We start from the raw sequence: 15,621 nt of genomic DNA on the forward strand, positions 1-15,621 counted from the left end.
ATGATATTAACTTGTGGTACTGGGACGGGCTGCAAGTGCAACGTGATGCTATGCATACGGGGGAAACTATTGCGAAGAATGCCATTAATGCGGTAGATATAGAGGCTTGTTATAGCTGATGGCAGTTGCCGAGTTTACCAAAGCGAATCAAGAGTGACAAAATGGTTACATTTACTATATGTGTCAAAGAAGGGTGATGTGCTGTGGTTGTGTCTACTGTGCGTCGGTTCAATCATGGTTAAACCGACGTGATGGGCCTAATGTCATCCTGCAGAATGCCCGTGAACCTCGCCGTCGTTTCGAGATGTTCGAGATGCAAATTGACCAAATCAACCGGGACACCTGACTTGAATAGCCGATCGAGAGTGTCGTGCGCACTCTGGCGCGACGCTGAATAACGGCTCTGGCGGGTGCCGTGGAGGCCGGAAATGAGTGAGCCCCCACCATCCAGACGCGCTCGCTTCGTTGGGGGTCCCGCCGTCGCCAAATCGTCTTCTTTCTTCCGCTTCTGAAAGGCTGCGCATACCGCCTTCGCTAAGCCCGCAACATCGTGGCGTGGAAACACTTGCAAGAGGACTTCTATCTCATCCTCGAGGTCTGATTCAAGAGCCATTGCGCTCTCCTGGAAACCTTCTGGGTTGTGCTTCGTCACCGAGTTCGCGGGGGGGGACCCTGTCACAGCGGCGGGGGTGAAAGAATCAACACCGGCATGGGCGTAAACGTGGAAGAAAGAGGAATGGCGCCTTACCTTTCTGCTCCGGATCGGATGTCTGGGCTTCACTCGTCATCACCGAGCTCGAGAGGGGGGCGGGCTCGATGGCGATGGGGGGAGGTGAGGTGAGCTGCTCTGCGGGACCCGAATGGGCGACCCTTTCTCCTGAATACACCGCAGCATGAGTCTTCACGGTCATGGGAGAGAGAGGAGACACGCTTACGTCCAGCAGTCCAGGGGACGATCCTGATGTGGTCGCGGGATCCTGGGTCTACCAAATCATTCGAACTTGACGCTCTAAGAAGCAGTTGTGCATGGTAGGGGATCCTAACAACGACGATAGCCTTTAAATTCGCGCGTGTCGAGATGTGATGATCGTGGCGATCGTCAACAACGGCTTCGATCGTTATGTCTCTGATGATTGGGTCAGCCTTGGGATGACGTACGGTTTCTTGCCTCCTACTTTGGGTTTTCTGACCCCAGGCGACGCATCAATGTCTCCTGCAAGGCATTTTCGGAGCCCATCCGAAATCCACGGAACGATACCGCGAGTCTGATGTTCTTATGAGCGGGCATGGTTCGGTTTGTGCAGACAGGTAGTGTACTGTGATGAACTGTGGTGAATTGGATCGTGGGGGAAGGCTCTGGTTCAGCCAGAGGTGTTCAGGGGATTATATGTAGTTCGAGATGCCATACGTCATCATGGATTTCATTTTACTCAGTGCACGGAGGTGTAGTACGGAGGTGTAGTTTCCCAGTTGAATGCCTGAAAACAAGTATTTACATGCACAAATCTGCCGGCCAACCATGACTGTCCAGTCGAGATCGTTGATCGTAGTCGCTATATCATCAGTTAGAGCGCAGAGCTGGCCACCACTCTCGTACCGCAGCGGCTCAATAGCCTCCATCACCTCGTCTGTCGAGCCCTTGAAAGACACCAGAGCACCGGCACTTGTCCTTCTCCGTCCGCGTCGGATTCACTTTAGCCATATATGGATGGAGACGTGGTGAAATGACGCACCTGTCAGTATACGTCATTGACCATTTCCCTTCGCGAGTTTACGTCAATGACAAGAATAGGAATATCATCACATCCACGCCGATGTACAATTCTTGCGCGCTATGATAATTGCGAGGCATCCATTCTGCTAGTACAAGGTTTCAACTGTCCGCGGGGGTCAAAATCTCATGTCAGTAAGCATTTGATAATGTCTATATATCGATCTAGGGTCGTATTCCCGTTTCATACTAGTCATTCCGATTATTCATTCTTCCACCTAGCTATCCACCCATTCGGAAACCAATCCCCCGGTGCATTTCCATTCGGCCATTCCTCTCTACCGGGTAGGGCTGCACGGGCCTGCACGACAACACCAAATTTGAGTGGTGATAGTCACACAGCTGTCGAATAGCGAATGCCCCTCATTTTTCATAGCCAAAGGTATCAATTGCTCCCATGCTCCTCCAAAGGCGTATCGATTCCACAATTGAATATCAAACTCCGCGGCATCCGGATATCCGGGTCGTTCGAACACTCGCCGAGAGGGACGACCGGAAGATTTGCTCCTTCATTCAGCCTATATAGAAGACTGTCAGGCGTCCAATCACCTATCGTCCAACGGGCCTCGTCTCTATCCCAGAAGAATGCTGTTTGGCGCTACATTTAACAGCTGTTCCACGAGTAATCATATTTGACTTGAACCATTTGAACATTCCCAGCTTGACCAAAGTGCAAGAGAATCCTCTGTACGCCGTCTGAAGCCTGAATCTGAGTGACCTTCAACCTTCCAAAGCCAGGAGAATCCGATAATTGTCTGGGCAGAGGAAGTTATTCGGGAAGTCCGGGACCGAGTCATCGTTGCTCGCGGCTAGGCAGACTCATGCGAGGGCCATAAACAATGTTGAATTTTAGAAACGACTAAAGGATGCTGTTTTTTGTTCTGCTTCCACAGGCTTGTGGGGATTGATTCGAGTCAACATGGGCGCTAAATACGTGGGTGAGCTCACTGGTCGTCCCAACCCTCCCCCAACTCATTGCCCTTAGACAACGTCATTCGATTTTGGTAAACATCTTAATTCAACGATCGGCTCACCATCGCAGTTCATGGGTACACCCTGCTCGGTCATGAGTCGATGGGCTCGCGAAATAATCGACGGGTCTGCCACCATGAGATCGTCACACTCCTGGATGTCCTGCAGTCATCGGGTGGAACGGCGCTATGATGCATGGCTGATGGGTCTAATCCTAGTTTCTCGGTGGTAGGCAGGCCTGAAAGAGGAAGAGATTTCGAAAATAGCTCAACTTGAAGATCCAGATCGTTCAAAGTCAACAGCGGAAAGTTCGAGTCCAGATTCTTCATAAAAAGCGTCAGCTTATACATAGATGTGCCTCGAGCCGCACTGGAATTCACTGAATCAGTGTTGTTGAAGTGTTTCAGTCCACGCCAACCAACCTTCCGCCGTGAAAACATGTCGTCAAGATTCAAAAGCATGCCGAAAACGATAACAGTATACGCTCTGCATGTGTCATCATGAGAAAGGACTATTTTCCCGAAGATCGATTCATGCAGCATGCCGTGAATTGAATTCGAATTGCCACAGGTCCTCTCGTTTGAATGAATCTCCAAGGCCTCCATGCCAGGCATGGCTTCATTTCCTCACAGCGTTGCTACACAAACCGTCCCAGGCAAACTTGTAGCGGGAAGTGCCCTGGTTTGCCACTCATGCCAACACGGTTCATGTATCGTTGATGTGTGTTCCAAATTGTACCTACTGTCCTCCCTCCAATTACGCGCAGCGTCCGAAGCGGGCCCAACCCAATCTCAGTACACGCTAACTACCCTGATCCCTGTCTGTGTGCTGCATTCTTTGATGTTGGAACAACTTTGACACGCGATGTGCGGCTGACATTGCTCCAAGTTCGGGAACAGCATACTCTCCAGTAAGCTTCCCAAGAACGAGGCAACCAGACAGGTGGGTGGTCCCCATGAGTTGCCGAAGCGCTGCTCAATGGCCATGTGTTGATAGATTTCATATTAAATTGTATGGACATCAGCTCAACTGCATAACAGCGAACGCGTATCCACCAATAATAGCTAGCCCCTTATTTCGTAGCTGAGATCAACTGGCAAGACTACGAAGGGTGAGATCATTCAGAAGCCCCTCTGGAGCATGGACAGCCGTAACAGTGCAAACATTCCACCGAGGGAAGCGTCTCTGGAACCAGACGCGTTGCGGTCTGCTTGGTAGTCAACATGCGCTAGAAGTTCAGCAAGACCATGAGCATACCCAGTGGCTACAGCGGCCTCTGCAGTGACAATAGATTATTCAATTAATATCATCTGCTTGTACAATGATGGCAGTCAGGCTCGAAGCTAGAACCATGTGCAGCATTGCTTCCGCGCTCCTGTTCTTGAACTCTCACATCCCGACTTTTATATTACGGCGGTGCGCATAAGCTCGGCCAACGTTCCCTTAGAGCATCGGGGCCTTGTTCGTCATGCTCCCCATTTACAGGCTTGCTCAGAGTTCTGCTTTTCGCAACGCGCAATCGACTCAAACCGAGAATTATCCCTTCTGGTCGTCTCGTCTTTTGCCACCCACCGCACCGAGTGCTCGTTCTTTGTGAAATTCTTCTGTATGCTGTGTCTTGGTTCTCTCCTGCCGCGTTTCATGGAGGTTGGCATCCCATCCACTTAGGCCTTGCCACGACCTAAGCTCTTACGAGAAATTTCCTTCGCAAGTGTGGAATGATATCAGCGAAAGATACATTCCTGTCTGGGTGGTACGAGAACGCAGGTTTCGAATACGTTGAGCTCCCGCCAACTTCAAATGGCATCATTCAGGATTTCAATGGTAGGTGGAGTGACGATCTACAATTCTCTGAGTGCCATGCTTCATCATGGGCCTCACAGACTCAGACTCTGAAGAGTACACGCGCGCGGTGAAGCATTGTCGTCAACAGACCATGTGAGTCGGAACCGTCATAGATTTGCGAATTACAATAGTATAATCTTATCTCTTCCTATTCAGAAAACAATCATTCGCTATGTACTTGGGTCCGCCTATGGATTTGTCGGAAAAGGCCAACGGGGTAGTATGTATTGAACAATTTCCTGGAAAGCTGTGACCGACATCCAATCTCCGCTTGGAGAGACCCTGCTTCCCACGTTCAAATTGGCTTTGGGCCTCCATTATGACCCGACCGGGTGCGTCGAGACACGCTATCCGTATTCTCTGGCATCGCTGACCGACTTGTCATTAGCAATCACACATCATATTGGTCAGGAACGGTACTCCTTGCGGAGGTGCCTCGCGCATCTTACTGGACGAAAGGAGTATTCCATAGACCAGATAATGACATCGGCCTTCTGCAAGAGACACAGGCGAAGGATGGGTTGTAGAACACATTTTGGAGGTGGAAAGCGGTACCAAGTTGTCATATATCCAACTGGGCTTGAAGACAAATGCCGCGATCTGGACTAGCCCACTACTCCGTTGGCGGTATGGCAGACAACGAGGTAAGTGATAACCTCATCCCATAGTGGCATCTCTGATTTATTGAGGTGCTTTTCCAATTTCAGTGCGAATATCTGCTGGAAAGGTTACTTCCTCTCTGGCTAGTCCGAAAAGCGACTTTTGGACATGTCGTTGTTTACAACCCTTCATAAAAGACCCATAAACTGCGATTTAGATCTCAAATTGTTGAAGGCGCTATCAACAATATGCATTTCCTCTCCGACTCTCGCGACCTCCTCTACGCCCACTGCCAGGGAAGCGGGACGTCCCTACCACTAATTCGAACACCTTACGTGGGCCTCCTCGCGCTCGGCGTGGAGACACTTGGCTCGGGTCTCACACAGACCTGCACCGCTGGGCCGCTGAAGGACTGACGACTTCGTGCTACCTGGTATACGCGAAGGTGGAGAGTGGTTTGAGCACTGAGGCGGTGTAGATGAGGATTGGTGTGAAGATGTGGTTCATGAAGGCAGTAAAGGAGTGGAAGATCAGTGGACGTCCAGGAGTCCTAGTCCCATCGGATGTGAAAGCTACGGTGAGAACTATAGCTCCGGCGCTCACGGATTGCTATATAAGAATTAATGTAGGAATAATTGAGGAGCTAGGTCCTAGCGATATGGGGACCAATTGGCTCACTTGTCGCCACTCGGATCATTCCCCAGGAGATTCTTGGGGGATCGCGAAGTGCGTCACATTCTGTCATACACAGCGATGAAGGGTTTCATAACAGGGAAGATCCAATTGATAGTGAAAATGACAGAGTATTCTTTGTCAAATGGTATTTCCTCGGACTGCCGCTCCTTCGGGTTCTCGACAATGATGATGTATTTGGGTTGCCCACTACCCCTCCTTTTAGGAGGTGAACGGGAACGGAAGAATACCTTCCTTGTGTGAAATTGGGCGATGATGCTCAGTTCGACTTCGTGATGCCTACATAATTTCGTCCATTTAATGTGAGTGGAACCTATTGATATCGCGCGTATTTTAACGATGCTGATGTCATTTTCTGATAAAATTGCGATTCATTCAGGCTCCAAGAGAAACTCAAGAAGAATCGCGCATAATTCCAATTTCGGAACAGTCATCTTCAACTATCGAACCGTTGTTTGCTTTCGCCCCATCCTCATCACCTTTTTACGGACTGTACGGCCATCTCTCTGATCCTGTCCGGGTCTTCATTTCCGGCGATTATTCTGGGTACGCAAATCTCGTTGAGTGAGAATTTACTCAATGCTCGAACGGTCATGGAAGCAAAGTTGCCAAAGAAGGTTGATAGATGGTGTGCTGAGGCGCAGCGACCAATTACGGAGCCCAATTCAATGATCCCGATGTTCGCAATGGTACTGTGACATCATACATTTGCGGCGCTTCCCCGATGGTCGTTATGTAGCCCTCGGTTTTTGGTAACGGTATCACCAAGCTTACCGACATCGACTGAGTCAGCGCACCATTTCCCATTTCCAGCTCGATCCACCCAAGTTTCCTGCCCCTTTGAATTTGCTCATGGCAACAACTGTCGTTACCGAGGAAAATGAGGAAAACGCCAGTCCTTGGCCATCGTCGGACCCCCGTAAATCTTGGTATCAATGGCCCCTTCCCTACGTGTACTCGTACTTTAGTGTCGGGTAATGGATCATTTGCCTTACGAGCTCCACCGAAGATTGACAGGCCTACGACAACATAACGCTTACATCAGCTTCAGACGACCCCCTCCTTTCCCCTCCTTCCAACCCTTTCATTCCGCTCAAATCCCTCGCCAGCCACCCCCCACCGCCTCATGTTTGGGTTTTCTCCCGGTTTACAGAGTTGGTTGCGCACCATCGTGTTGCGAATTTCAGTTCTGGGATTCATCACCGTCTCCACCCCTTGCTCGTATCTCATATATTCCTGATTCCGTGTCCACCCGACTCACTCCCTTGGCTGAAGATAGACAACCATCATTCCGAAGTGGACGCAGTGCATGACCTCGATGGGTCCTAGATCAAGCATGCATGAAGACCTCGGCATCTATTCATCTATTGCCGGAAGAATCTGCAGAAGAGAATTCCCTCGCCCGCGGTGATCTTGGGATGCGTGGCGACAAGCGTCTGAGAGCTTGGTATGGTGATCGAGCGCTGTTTGTGTCTACCGCCTTCCATCCAGCGAGGATGGGACTAAGGCCGGCTGACGGCTCCGTTCGTCGTCGACGTTAGTTAAGTCGCCTAGAGTGTCCGCGGTCGTTGTCGCCCTTAGCCATGGTACGGTCCCCGTGAGTCTTGGTACTCTCCCCAACGGCCCCTTTCCTGCTGGAAAACTGATGTCAGAGGTCTTGGTGCGACAACATGACGCTCATGTCGACGACCCGCACGTTCAGCCCCACCCCTCTCCATCCTTCTACTCTAATTCTTTGCTAGTCATTCCTCGTCGCGTGCTTGGGTTTCCTCCCGGAGCAATTTTGGCACTTTCGATGGAGTCAGCGCTTTCACTTAGTCGACCGAGTCGGGCAAGTTCACTGCACGTTACAGCGTTACGAATGCCAGTTCTTTGGGTTATGAATCTCACAATCCTCACCACTTGCTCATATCTTATCCCTGGTCCCGTATCCCCTGGCTCAATCTTCCCTGGTAATGCAGCAGACAAGCACCTTTCCGGATCGGATACACGACTCCAATGCGTCCCATTTTACGGCCTCCCGCCAAGTACGCACACCTCGACGTCTATTCTTCTGTTGCAGGGAGAACCCCACTGCTCTGGATGGGGAACATAAGCGAGGGGACTGTCTCCATGCAATACTCGCCGGTTATCTTCAGGGTGGGTCACATCAACCATGATTTAATGCTACGAATCATATTTCTGTCACCTCCGGTCCAGCAAGGATGGAATTGAACTTCTGCCCCAAGGCCGGATCACAGCTCCAATTGTCGTCGAAATTAGCAAGTCGTTTAGGACGTTCGCGGTCGTTGCAATCCCTCCCTTTCCACTTGTCAGTCACCTAACTCGAGCGTTTTTCTGTCATTGCATTATGTATTATCCTCCGATTTGTACATCACTGCGCTTGACATTAATGATAGCGAGTTAGTAGTGAACGCTGGTGAAAGGGAACAACATCTTCTAGCTCTGAAGTCGAATGGCGACGGCACCACCCCGAACAAGGACCTGGACGCAATGGCATAGCTCGCACTTATTCACATCAAGATTTCCTTGTATCCTGACTCATGGAATCCCCATCCGACATCCACCTATCTTTAGGACTGATGCTGCGAGTACGAGGAACCGCATTCCGAACAGCTTGTCTTCGTCCGGCATGAAGATCAGTACTTGAAATCTTAACTAGCAGGCCGTTCATCGTTATCATCCCGTTTATTCGACCCTCTGTAAGGCCAAATACATTTCACCTTGCCGGCTATGTTCGATGCTCAGGATAGATTCAGACAGTAATCGAAAGTGTTCAAACTTCTTCCCCACCGGGCTGGAAGCAGAGTGGGTTGGCGGAAAGAAGAGGTGACAAATCACCTTTTGAACATTGCGGGGCGCTTTCAAGTTGGCTCTGAGGAAGAAGCGGGAGAACTAGTGACAGGAAGGCATGGACGGACGTCCAGCGTGTTAAAGAGTAACAACCCGATGAAACTATGTTGGCGTGTCACGCGGAGTCCGATCGAGATATCCCGTACGGATGGGGCTTCGTCATCACTCGAAGTATTAAATAACATCTACCACCCACCCATTCTCAAGGAGGGGAGACTGGGTGTTCCATGTTTTTAGAACGACAGCGAAATAGAATACCCCCGTTACTTGGATACCCGGAGGTGCGAGGTCGCCGATTAGAGTTAGAAGCGGACATTACAGAGAGAAATCCGACATTGAAGCGCAAGATTGAGATATTTTTGCGCATCAGTGCCAGTAACCCGACAAAATAGTAGATGCCTGGTAAGTGATTGCTGCTGAAATTTCGTCCAAGTTTGTGTCGGCGTCACACAAAGACATCCAGTCCACCATCAATAGCTTGGATCCTTATACAAGGAGCGAGGAAGCCATTTAAAGCAGTTCTCGTACGACTCGGGGCGTTGGAATCAAAGCAACCAGGTTGAAGCATATTGCTGAAGAGCGAATAACCGAGAGGTGGACACCAGACGAGACTCTGATGTTCACTAAATATTGACCCGTTTGACCACCTTCATCCCCGTGAGAACCAATTCAATCGTGGCGTATGCATGTCCCCGAAACGGGCTCTCGGCCAAAGCCGGGCCAGCCGTTTCATTCACAAACCGTGAACGTCGTTGTAGGTAAGGCACGTCGATTGACGTCCTCAACATCAGGATAACCATACGTTGCACTACAGACCCGTCCTCTATTCCTTGGGTGTTCTACTTCCTATTTATTGCCATAAGTGGCATATTCGGTAAGCTCGAAATCCATCGTTGGCATCATTCCCAGCCCTGCACCTAACAGAATGCACTACGTCCGCCTCCAATCTCGTTATAGATATCATTAAAAAGGACCACTCTTTGTATTTAACTGAAATCCACTGGAGGCGCTTAGCATGTTGCTAGTGCACCATGGTTAACGACAGGGATCCCCCCAATCAACCCAGCCCTCTGAATACACCATCTACATAGAGTAATGGTTTCTCCAGGCCATTCTGTATATTCTGTGCAAGGATTTGGGGCTTGTCCGTGGAGACACCTGCAGAGGGCCAGAGGTTGCACCTAGCACCGCTGGTACTTGCAGTTGTTTGGTTCGTCTGGGCCACCCGCCGCAAAAACCGATCCCCCACTCCGATTCCATGCCATACATCGACAGCTATACACCTTCCTAGGCCCCCATCAAAATCTTTTACCCAAACGGTTGCACCAACATGCAATTCCCCTCCCTGCTTGCTTGCACACCGACCCTCAGATCTCGCTGTCTGCACTCATACACCCTAAAACGCTCTGTGTGTCATCTTTTGTTATCGAACGGGTGCAAAAGATCTCAGCGAGCAGAACCATTGGGTGTTTGCCACAATCCTCTACACCCTCGTATTACACGCTATCCCCTTGTCCAATCTGTATCAGTGGGACCATATTCATATTCGCTGTCCACTGTCCAGTCGTATCATACACACACCTTCCTAGGCCCCCATCAGAACATCTTACCCAAATGGTGTATTGCATTACGCACCGACACACGATTCCCCTCCCTGCTTGCTTGCACACTGACCCTCAGATCTTGCTGTCTGCGCTCATACATCCCTAAAACAGCGACAAATGCTCTGTGCGTCGTCTTCTGTCATCGAACGGGCGTCAAATGGGTGCAAAAGATCTCAGAATTGTTGAGTCCGCCACAATCCTCTACACCATGCGCTATCCTCTTGTCCAATCCGTATCAGTGGACTGTATTCATATTCGCTATCTGCTGTCCAGCAATCACACACCCCTGGTACTCACAGTTGTTTGGTTTGTCTGGGCCACCCGCTGCAAAAGCACTCCGATTTTGTGTCATACATACACCTTCCTAGGCCCCCATCAAATCATCTTACCCAAACAGTGTATTGCATTATGCACTGACATGCAATTCCCCTCCCTGCTTGCTTGTGCACTGACCCTCAGATCTTGCTGTCTGCGCTCATACATCCCTAAAACGGCGACAAACGCTGTGTGCATCGTCTTTTGTCATCGAACGGGCATCAAACGGGTGCAAAAGATCTCAGAATTGTTGGGTGTTCGCCACGATCCTCTACACTCTCATATCGTGCACTATCCTCTTGTCCAATCCATATCAGTGGGACCGTATTCATATCTGCTGTCCAGCAACCACGCACCCCTCAATCGGCGCCAAAGTGACATCAGAAATGGTACAGTTGGGCTGGGACTTCAACCTGATGTGTGCCCTCGCCACTGCCTGCTGCTGAATATCCAATACCCAAAGACCTTTATAAGACCAGTGCCCATGCTATACATATATTCCTCAGTGCCGAGCGAGCACCAGTAATCGCCCTTCTTCGCCGCAAATCGCCCCGTTTGGTGTCCGTTCCTATTGGTATGTACTACAGCTACACACATGAATATGCAGCTGAGTGCATGTCTCTCTTACAGGTTGGCTGCTGGCGTAACTCGGCTGATATACCCACACTTGTTGGGGGAGACCTATCCCATTCTGCTCCTTTGACCCAAACCCATTAGTTTCTTTAGCAGCTACTCCCATGCCGAGGCATAAGCCTGTAATTCCACCCCTTACTACTTCGCCTGTGAAAAAATATCAGCCATATAATTTAAAAAGACCTAAAAAATATGCCGATTTCCTTGGCCCCCAATCCGCACCTGAATCCGAACCCTCAACGTCCAAAAAGAAGGACATAAGCACGTCCCAGCCACTGAAGTCCCTATTTCCCAGCTGTCACAATGCATTGAGATAGCAAACGCCAGCGGCACCATGATGATGCAATGCTGGGGGCCTGGCATTGAGCCTACGCATTGGTGGCAGGTGCCAAATCGCCATGATCACATAGGAAATGCAATGTCAGTGGATGCCAGCAATGTTTCGACTCCCCCTTCAATGCCAGCTCTAAAAAAGGAATCACCAATATGGGAAGCATCCCCTCAGGGTTGGCTGGAAAATATTGCAGAGCCCACTCCTTCGGGCCCAGACACTGCTCTGTCCCCTACACTGTTGTGGTCAGCTTCCCGAAAGCGGGCCAAGAGAGCATTACGAAATCTGCAAAAGCAAGTTGCATGGCTCCATTGGCGCCGCAATGTAATACACAAAGCGGCAGAAATCTATCTAGGTCTAGAGGCGAAGAAGGCAGGATGCATGCCCCTTGCTGCCCCCAGTGAGACATCATATGATAGAAACGGAAAACTGCAAACACCAGCAGCATCGCTGTGCTCCCACTGCAATACATCTTTCCAGTTTCATTCACTCATGACGATCGCATTCTCAGGTACGTTTGCATTCTGACCTCCCTTAGCAGTGTCCCAATGACCCCGAGCCAGGTGCCACGTGGTGGACGTTCGAATATTGCAAATGTCTGTCCAATACTCTCCCACTTAGCATCATCCAGTCTGGCTACTTTCCAGGGTCACCTGTAATGCCCCAAGTTGCCTTTCATTTCGACGTCCTTTCGCTGTATTCAGCTTTGCATGTGGTCTCGTACACCCCAATTGCCTCCTTTCATGCCGCTTTGTTTGCCATGTTACGAGAGAACAGTTACGAATTCACCCACAATGTAAGATCTATTTGTTGCATGTCGGGAATTGGCACCTTCATGATCCGGCGCGCATATAGGACCCCTTTCTGCAGTTGTTTAGCGAGGTGATAACATGGTTTCAAGCCCTACGTGACTCGGTAGAGGTTGAAACAGAGAGAGAGTTTCTCCTACCCACATCCCCTGCGGCACCCGATGCACCGCTATGTCGTTCCGCACTGGTCGAGTCTGCTGCGTTTACCCATGTCGCTCCTGCCCACAATGGCGATCCATCGGTCACTGCACCCCATGGTGTGATGACTGTTAACCACAGCATCCCAACCTCCATAGGGACGTCACCGGACCTTCCATTGATGGTCCATGAGCGAACAAAGCTGATTTGCAACCTGTCCAACAGCAGCGCAAGTCCATACCTCCATGCGAGATGCCTGCAATGTTTTGGAGGCTCGATGTGGGGCAATTCAGCCAACGAGTTAGTCCTCTCATACATATGCTTCGGGAACAGGTATACTAAGCGATTCCCTAGATATCCTGATGTCATCGTCGCCATGGATGGTAATTGTCAGGGCACATACCCTGACTTAGCCCGGACCCGGACCTGTGTCCGGACCCGCTCCACTCCCCACGCACTTCCTGCGCCGCACGCTCTGCACGCCGCACGATCCGACCCCGGATCCCACCTCATGTGACTTCCGGGTATCCCCGGAAGTTTTCGCCATATTGGGCCACTGTGGGAAAGTGAGAAGTTAACCTTCTTCTCACTTTCTTACCCACAGTAGGCAAGTGTTACCTTGCTTCCAAGGTCACTTGCATGGTCACAATTCATGAGAATTCTGACCCTGATTTTGTGGGAATTCTGACATTTTGATCACATGCCCCAATATTATTTCACACACAATAAATTTGGTCATTTCCGCTCTATAGCTCGCTTGAACAATTGAATTTGGCCAACTCAAGAAAAACTAGAGTGCTTGCGCTTTGCACTTTGCTTGACTCTGCACAGCCCTTACTTCCTTTTGCCTGTCCCAGCATGAATTTTTTTTTCAGTTTGTTTCGTGAATATCCTTAGGCTATAAAAATATGGAATGCAGACATCCAACAAACACAATGCAATTTTTCCAGTCATTTGGAGTCTGGAATTATTTAGAGGCAAAGTGAAAAAGAAGGTGGTATGGCAACAAATCACAGTGGAACCAGCATACACCTTCACAGGCTACCGTGCGCAAGGACAGACAATGGAATACCTGTGGTCAGACACAGGAACATCACCAAGCACATTGACACCTTTTAATGCATGCATGACATTGTCGTGTGCAAGAGGAAGAAAAAGCATATGATTAAACTGAGACTTTAAGGACAAGAGCTGAGTGTCAGGGCACACACCCTGACTAGCCTGGACCCGGACCCGCTGTTAGACACTGGTCCGGGGTCGGCACCGAGGGTCGCTGTTGCAGGCCGCTATAGGCTGCGATGACCGTGATGCCATGAACAAGGCCCGAGGGTAGGGCATTCGGCCTCAGCAACTCTAAAGGGAGTGCTGTGCCCCCTAGCTGTCTCTTGGCCCTCATTTCAGACTCACTGGGGTTGCCTTGCTGGGGTCAGGACTTAGGGGTTGTGTGTCAGGGACAGCTCCGAAAGCGGCGAGGTCCTGGGGTGTGGGACTTGGGGGGATGGATAGCGGCTATGGATAGCGGCGATCCCATCGCAGGGTGAGTGTCCCCGACCACTTAGTCTGAAGTGGAAATGTGAGTTATCATTAAAAGGGAAGGCTACACTACTTGCCTGAAGTGGAAATGTGAGAAGAAGGCTACTTCTTTGGTTCCCACTCCAGGTGTTATTATATACATGCGGGAATGGTCACGTGGGGTGCGCCACGTCACCCTTGCACACAGCCATGGCTCTCTGGGTGCTTCCGTGGAAGATCCCGAGAGGGCCCACTGTGGGTGCAAGGTGAGTGCGGCGGCGGTGGCGGCGGTATAGGGATGTAAGATACAGGAGGGGAGATGGGTGTGTGCGCCGGTGATACATTGAGCAGGGGGAAAGGTGGTCCATGTAAGAGAAAGAGAGAAAGAAAGAAAGGAGGAAAGGAGAACAGGAGAAAGGAAGAGGGAAAGGAGGGAGAGGCGGTGCGGAGTGGGGAAGCGGAGCGGGGATCGGGTGGGGCATGTCGGGGCATGCCCTGACATTGTGGTCACATCGATATTAGAGCTAAGGTACAATAAAGTATCATACAGGATATATATAGGAGGAAGAAATGAATGGAAGCGGACCCGGGCCGGAGGCCGAAGGGTCCGGAAGCAAACAAGAATAAGGAGCGGGGTTGGCCGCATAGTGGCCGGCAATGACCGAAGGTCAAAACAAACAATAACAGATAAATAAAGGAAAGAGCATAGGGCCATGATAGCGGCGATGGTATCGTAGTGGCGCTGGACTTGGAGTTGGGCTGGAGTCGGGTGCGGGGATGATAGCGGCCCTGTAGGGGCCAAGTGGGCGGGGTAGGGGAGTTGTGCTGGGCACGGTGCCGGAGGCGGACTCAGGGTGGGGAGGTTGGTGCAGCAGTGGGGGAGTCGGCCAAGTGTAGGGGAGCCTAGGGGCAAGTGGGGAAGTGAGCAGGGAGTCCTCAGGGAGGATAGGGCTGAGGTCGGGGCTCACGCTCACGCTCGCATAGCGGGGATGGGCTTGGGCGGCATCAGGACAGGTGGGGAACGGGCCGGAATGCACGGCCGTGACACCCGCGTCCGGACCCGCTACACTTCCCGTGTGCATTCCCACACCACATGCTCCGTGCGCCGCATGGTCCAGCCCCGGACCCTGCCTTCATGTGACTTCTGGGTATCCCCGGAAGTTTTCCTGATATGGTGGCCACTGTGGGAAGATGAGAAGTTAGCTTCCTTCTCATCTCCTTACCCACAGTAGATTGTGCCCTGGATAGGGCTGGCCAGACCTGAGGCTGTGGGCCATAGGGGGGGGTCATGGGGACCTGGGAGTCGTCCCCTGACACTGAGTGGGAGTGGAAATGGTGGAAGGAAAGTAAAGGGAGAGAAGGGACAGGTGAGATGAGGTAAAAGAAAGCATGTAAAGAAAAGGAAACAACCCAAAAGGGAAGATGATGACAAATTACCACTGCAGATGGCCCAAGCATCAATTCTCTTCATAGATGTAGCATAAGTACACATGAAATGGTGTCCGAAAATACAGCAGTTGTGCAGCCTGCCACCCTCCCCTCCAA

General features: G+C 50.8%; 4 protein-coding genes across 4 annotated transcripts; 3 read left to right on the forward strand and 1 right to left on the reverse strand.

Moving 5' to 3' along the window:
* Positions 1-238: 238 nt before the first annotated feature.
* Positions 239-1,288, reverse strand: EI90DRAFT_3122260 (uncharacterized protein; the record flags this gene model as incomplete). Its single annotated transcript, XM_039063478.1, has 4 exons — positions 239-672; positions 749-877; positions 936-1,126; positions 1,176-1,288. The coding sequence occupies 4 exons, from the start codon at positions 1,286-1,288 to the stop codon at positions 239-241; spliced, it is 867 nt and encodes a 288-aa protein (XP_038917360.1).
* Positions 1,289-4,461: 3,173 nt separating this feature from the next.
* Positions 4,462-5,115, forward strand: EI90DRAFT_3122261 (uncharacterized protein; the record flags this gene model as incomplete). Its single annotated transcript, XM_039063479.1, has 5 exons — positions 4,462-4,567; positions 4,627-4,681; positions 4,745-4,770; positions 4,836-4,920; positions 4,977-5,115. 5 exons carry the CDS (start codon positions 4,462-4,464, stop codon positions 5,113-5,115), a joined length of 411 nt encoding a protein of 136 aa, XP_038917361.1.
* Positions 5,116-7,360: 2,245 nt separating this feature from the next.
* EI90DRAFT_640791 (uncharacterized protein) lies at positions 7,361-8,156 on the forward strand. The gene has a single exon (XM_039067896.1). It carries the CDS (start codon positions 7,527-7,529, stop codon positions 7,974-7,976), a length of 450 nt encoding a protein of 149 aa, XP_038917362.1. The 5' UTR covers positions 7,361-7,526; the 3' UTR covers positions 7,977-8,156.
* Positions 8,157-11,704: 3,548 nt separating this feature from the next.
* On the forward strand, positions 11,705-12,927 carry EI90DRAFT_3122262 (uncharacterized protein; the record flags this gene model as incomplete). Its single annotated transcript, XM_039063480.1, has 5 exons — positions 11,705-12,128; positions 12,181-12,413; positions 12,473-12,748; positions 12,790-12,864; positions 12,919-12,927. The coding sequence occupies 5 exons, from the start codon at positions 11,705-11,707 to the stop codon at positions 12,925-12,927; spliced, it is 1,017 nt and encodes a 338-aa protein (XP_038917363.1).
* Between the last annotated feature and the right edge of the window lie 2,694 nt (positions 12,928-15,621).

Source organism: Cantharellus anzutake (genome assembly GCF_015039405.1).
Source record: "Cantharellus anzutake strain C23 chromosome Unknown EI90scaffold_18, whole genome shotgun sequence".
In the NCBI taxonomy this organism is placed as follows: domain Eukaryota; kingdom Fungi; phylum Basidiomycota; class Agaricomycetes; order Cantharellales; family Hydnaceae; genus Cantharellus; species Cantharellus anzutake.

Bases quoted from the DNA above. Each gene is read 5' to 3' on its own strand.
- EI90DRAFT_640791 (XM_039067896.1), top strand. From the start codon at position 7,527: ATGTCAGAGGTCTTGGTGCGACAACATGACGCTCATGTCGACGACCCG.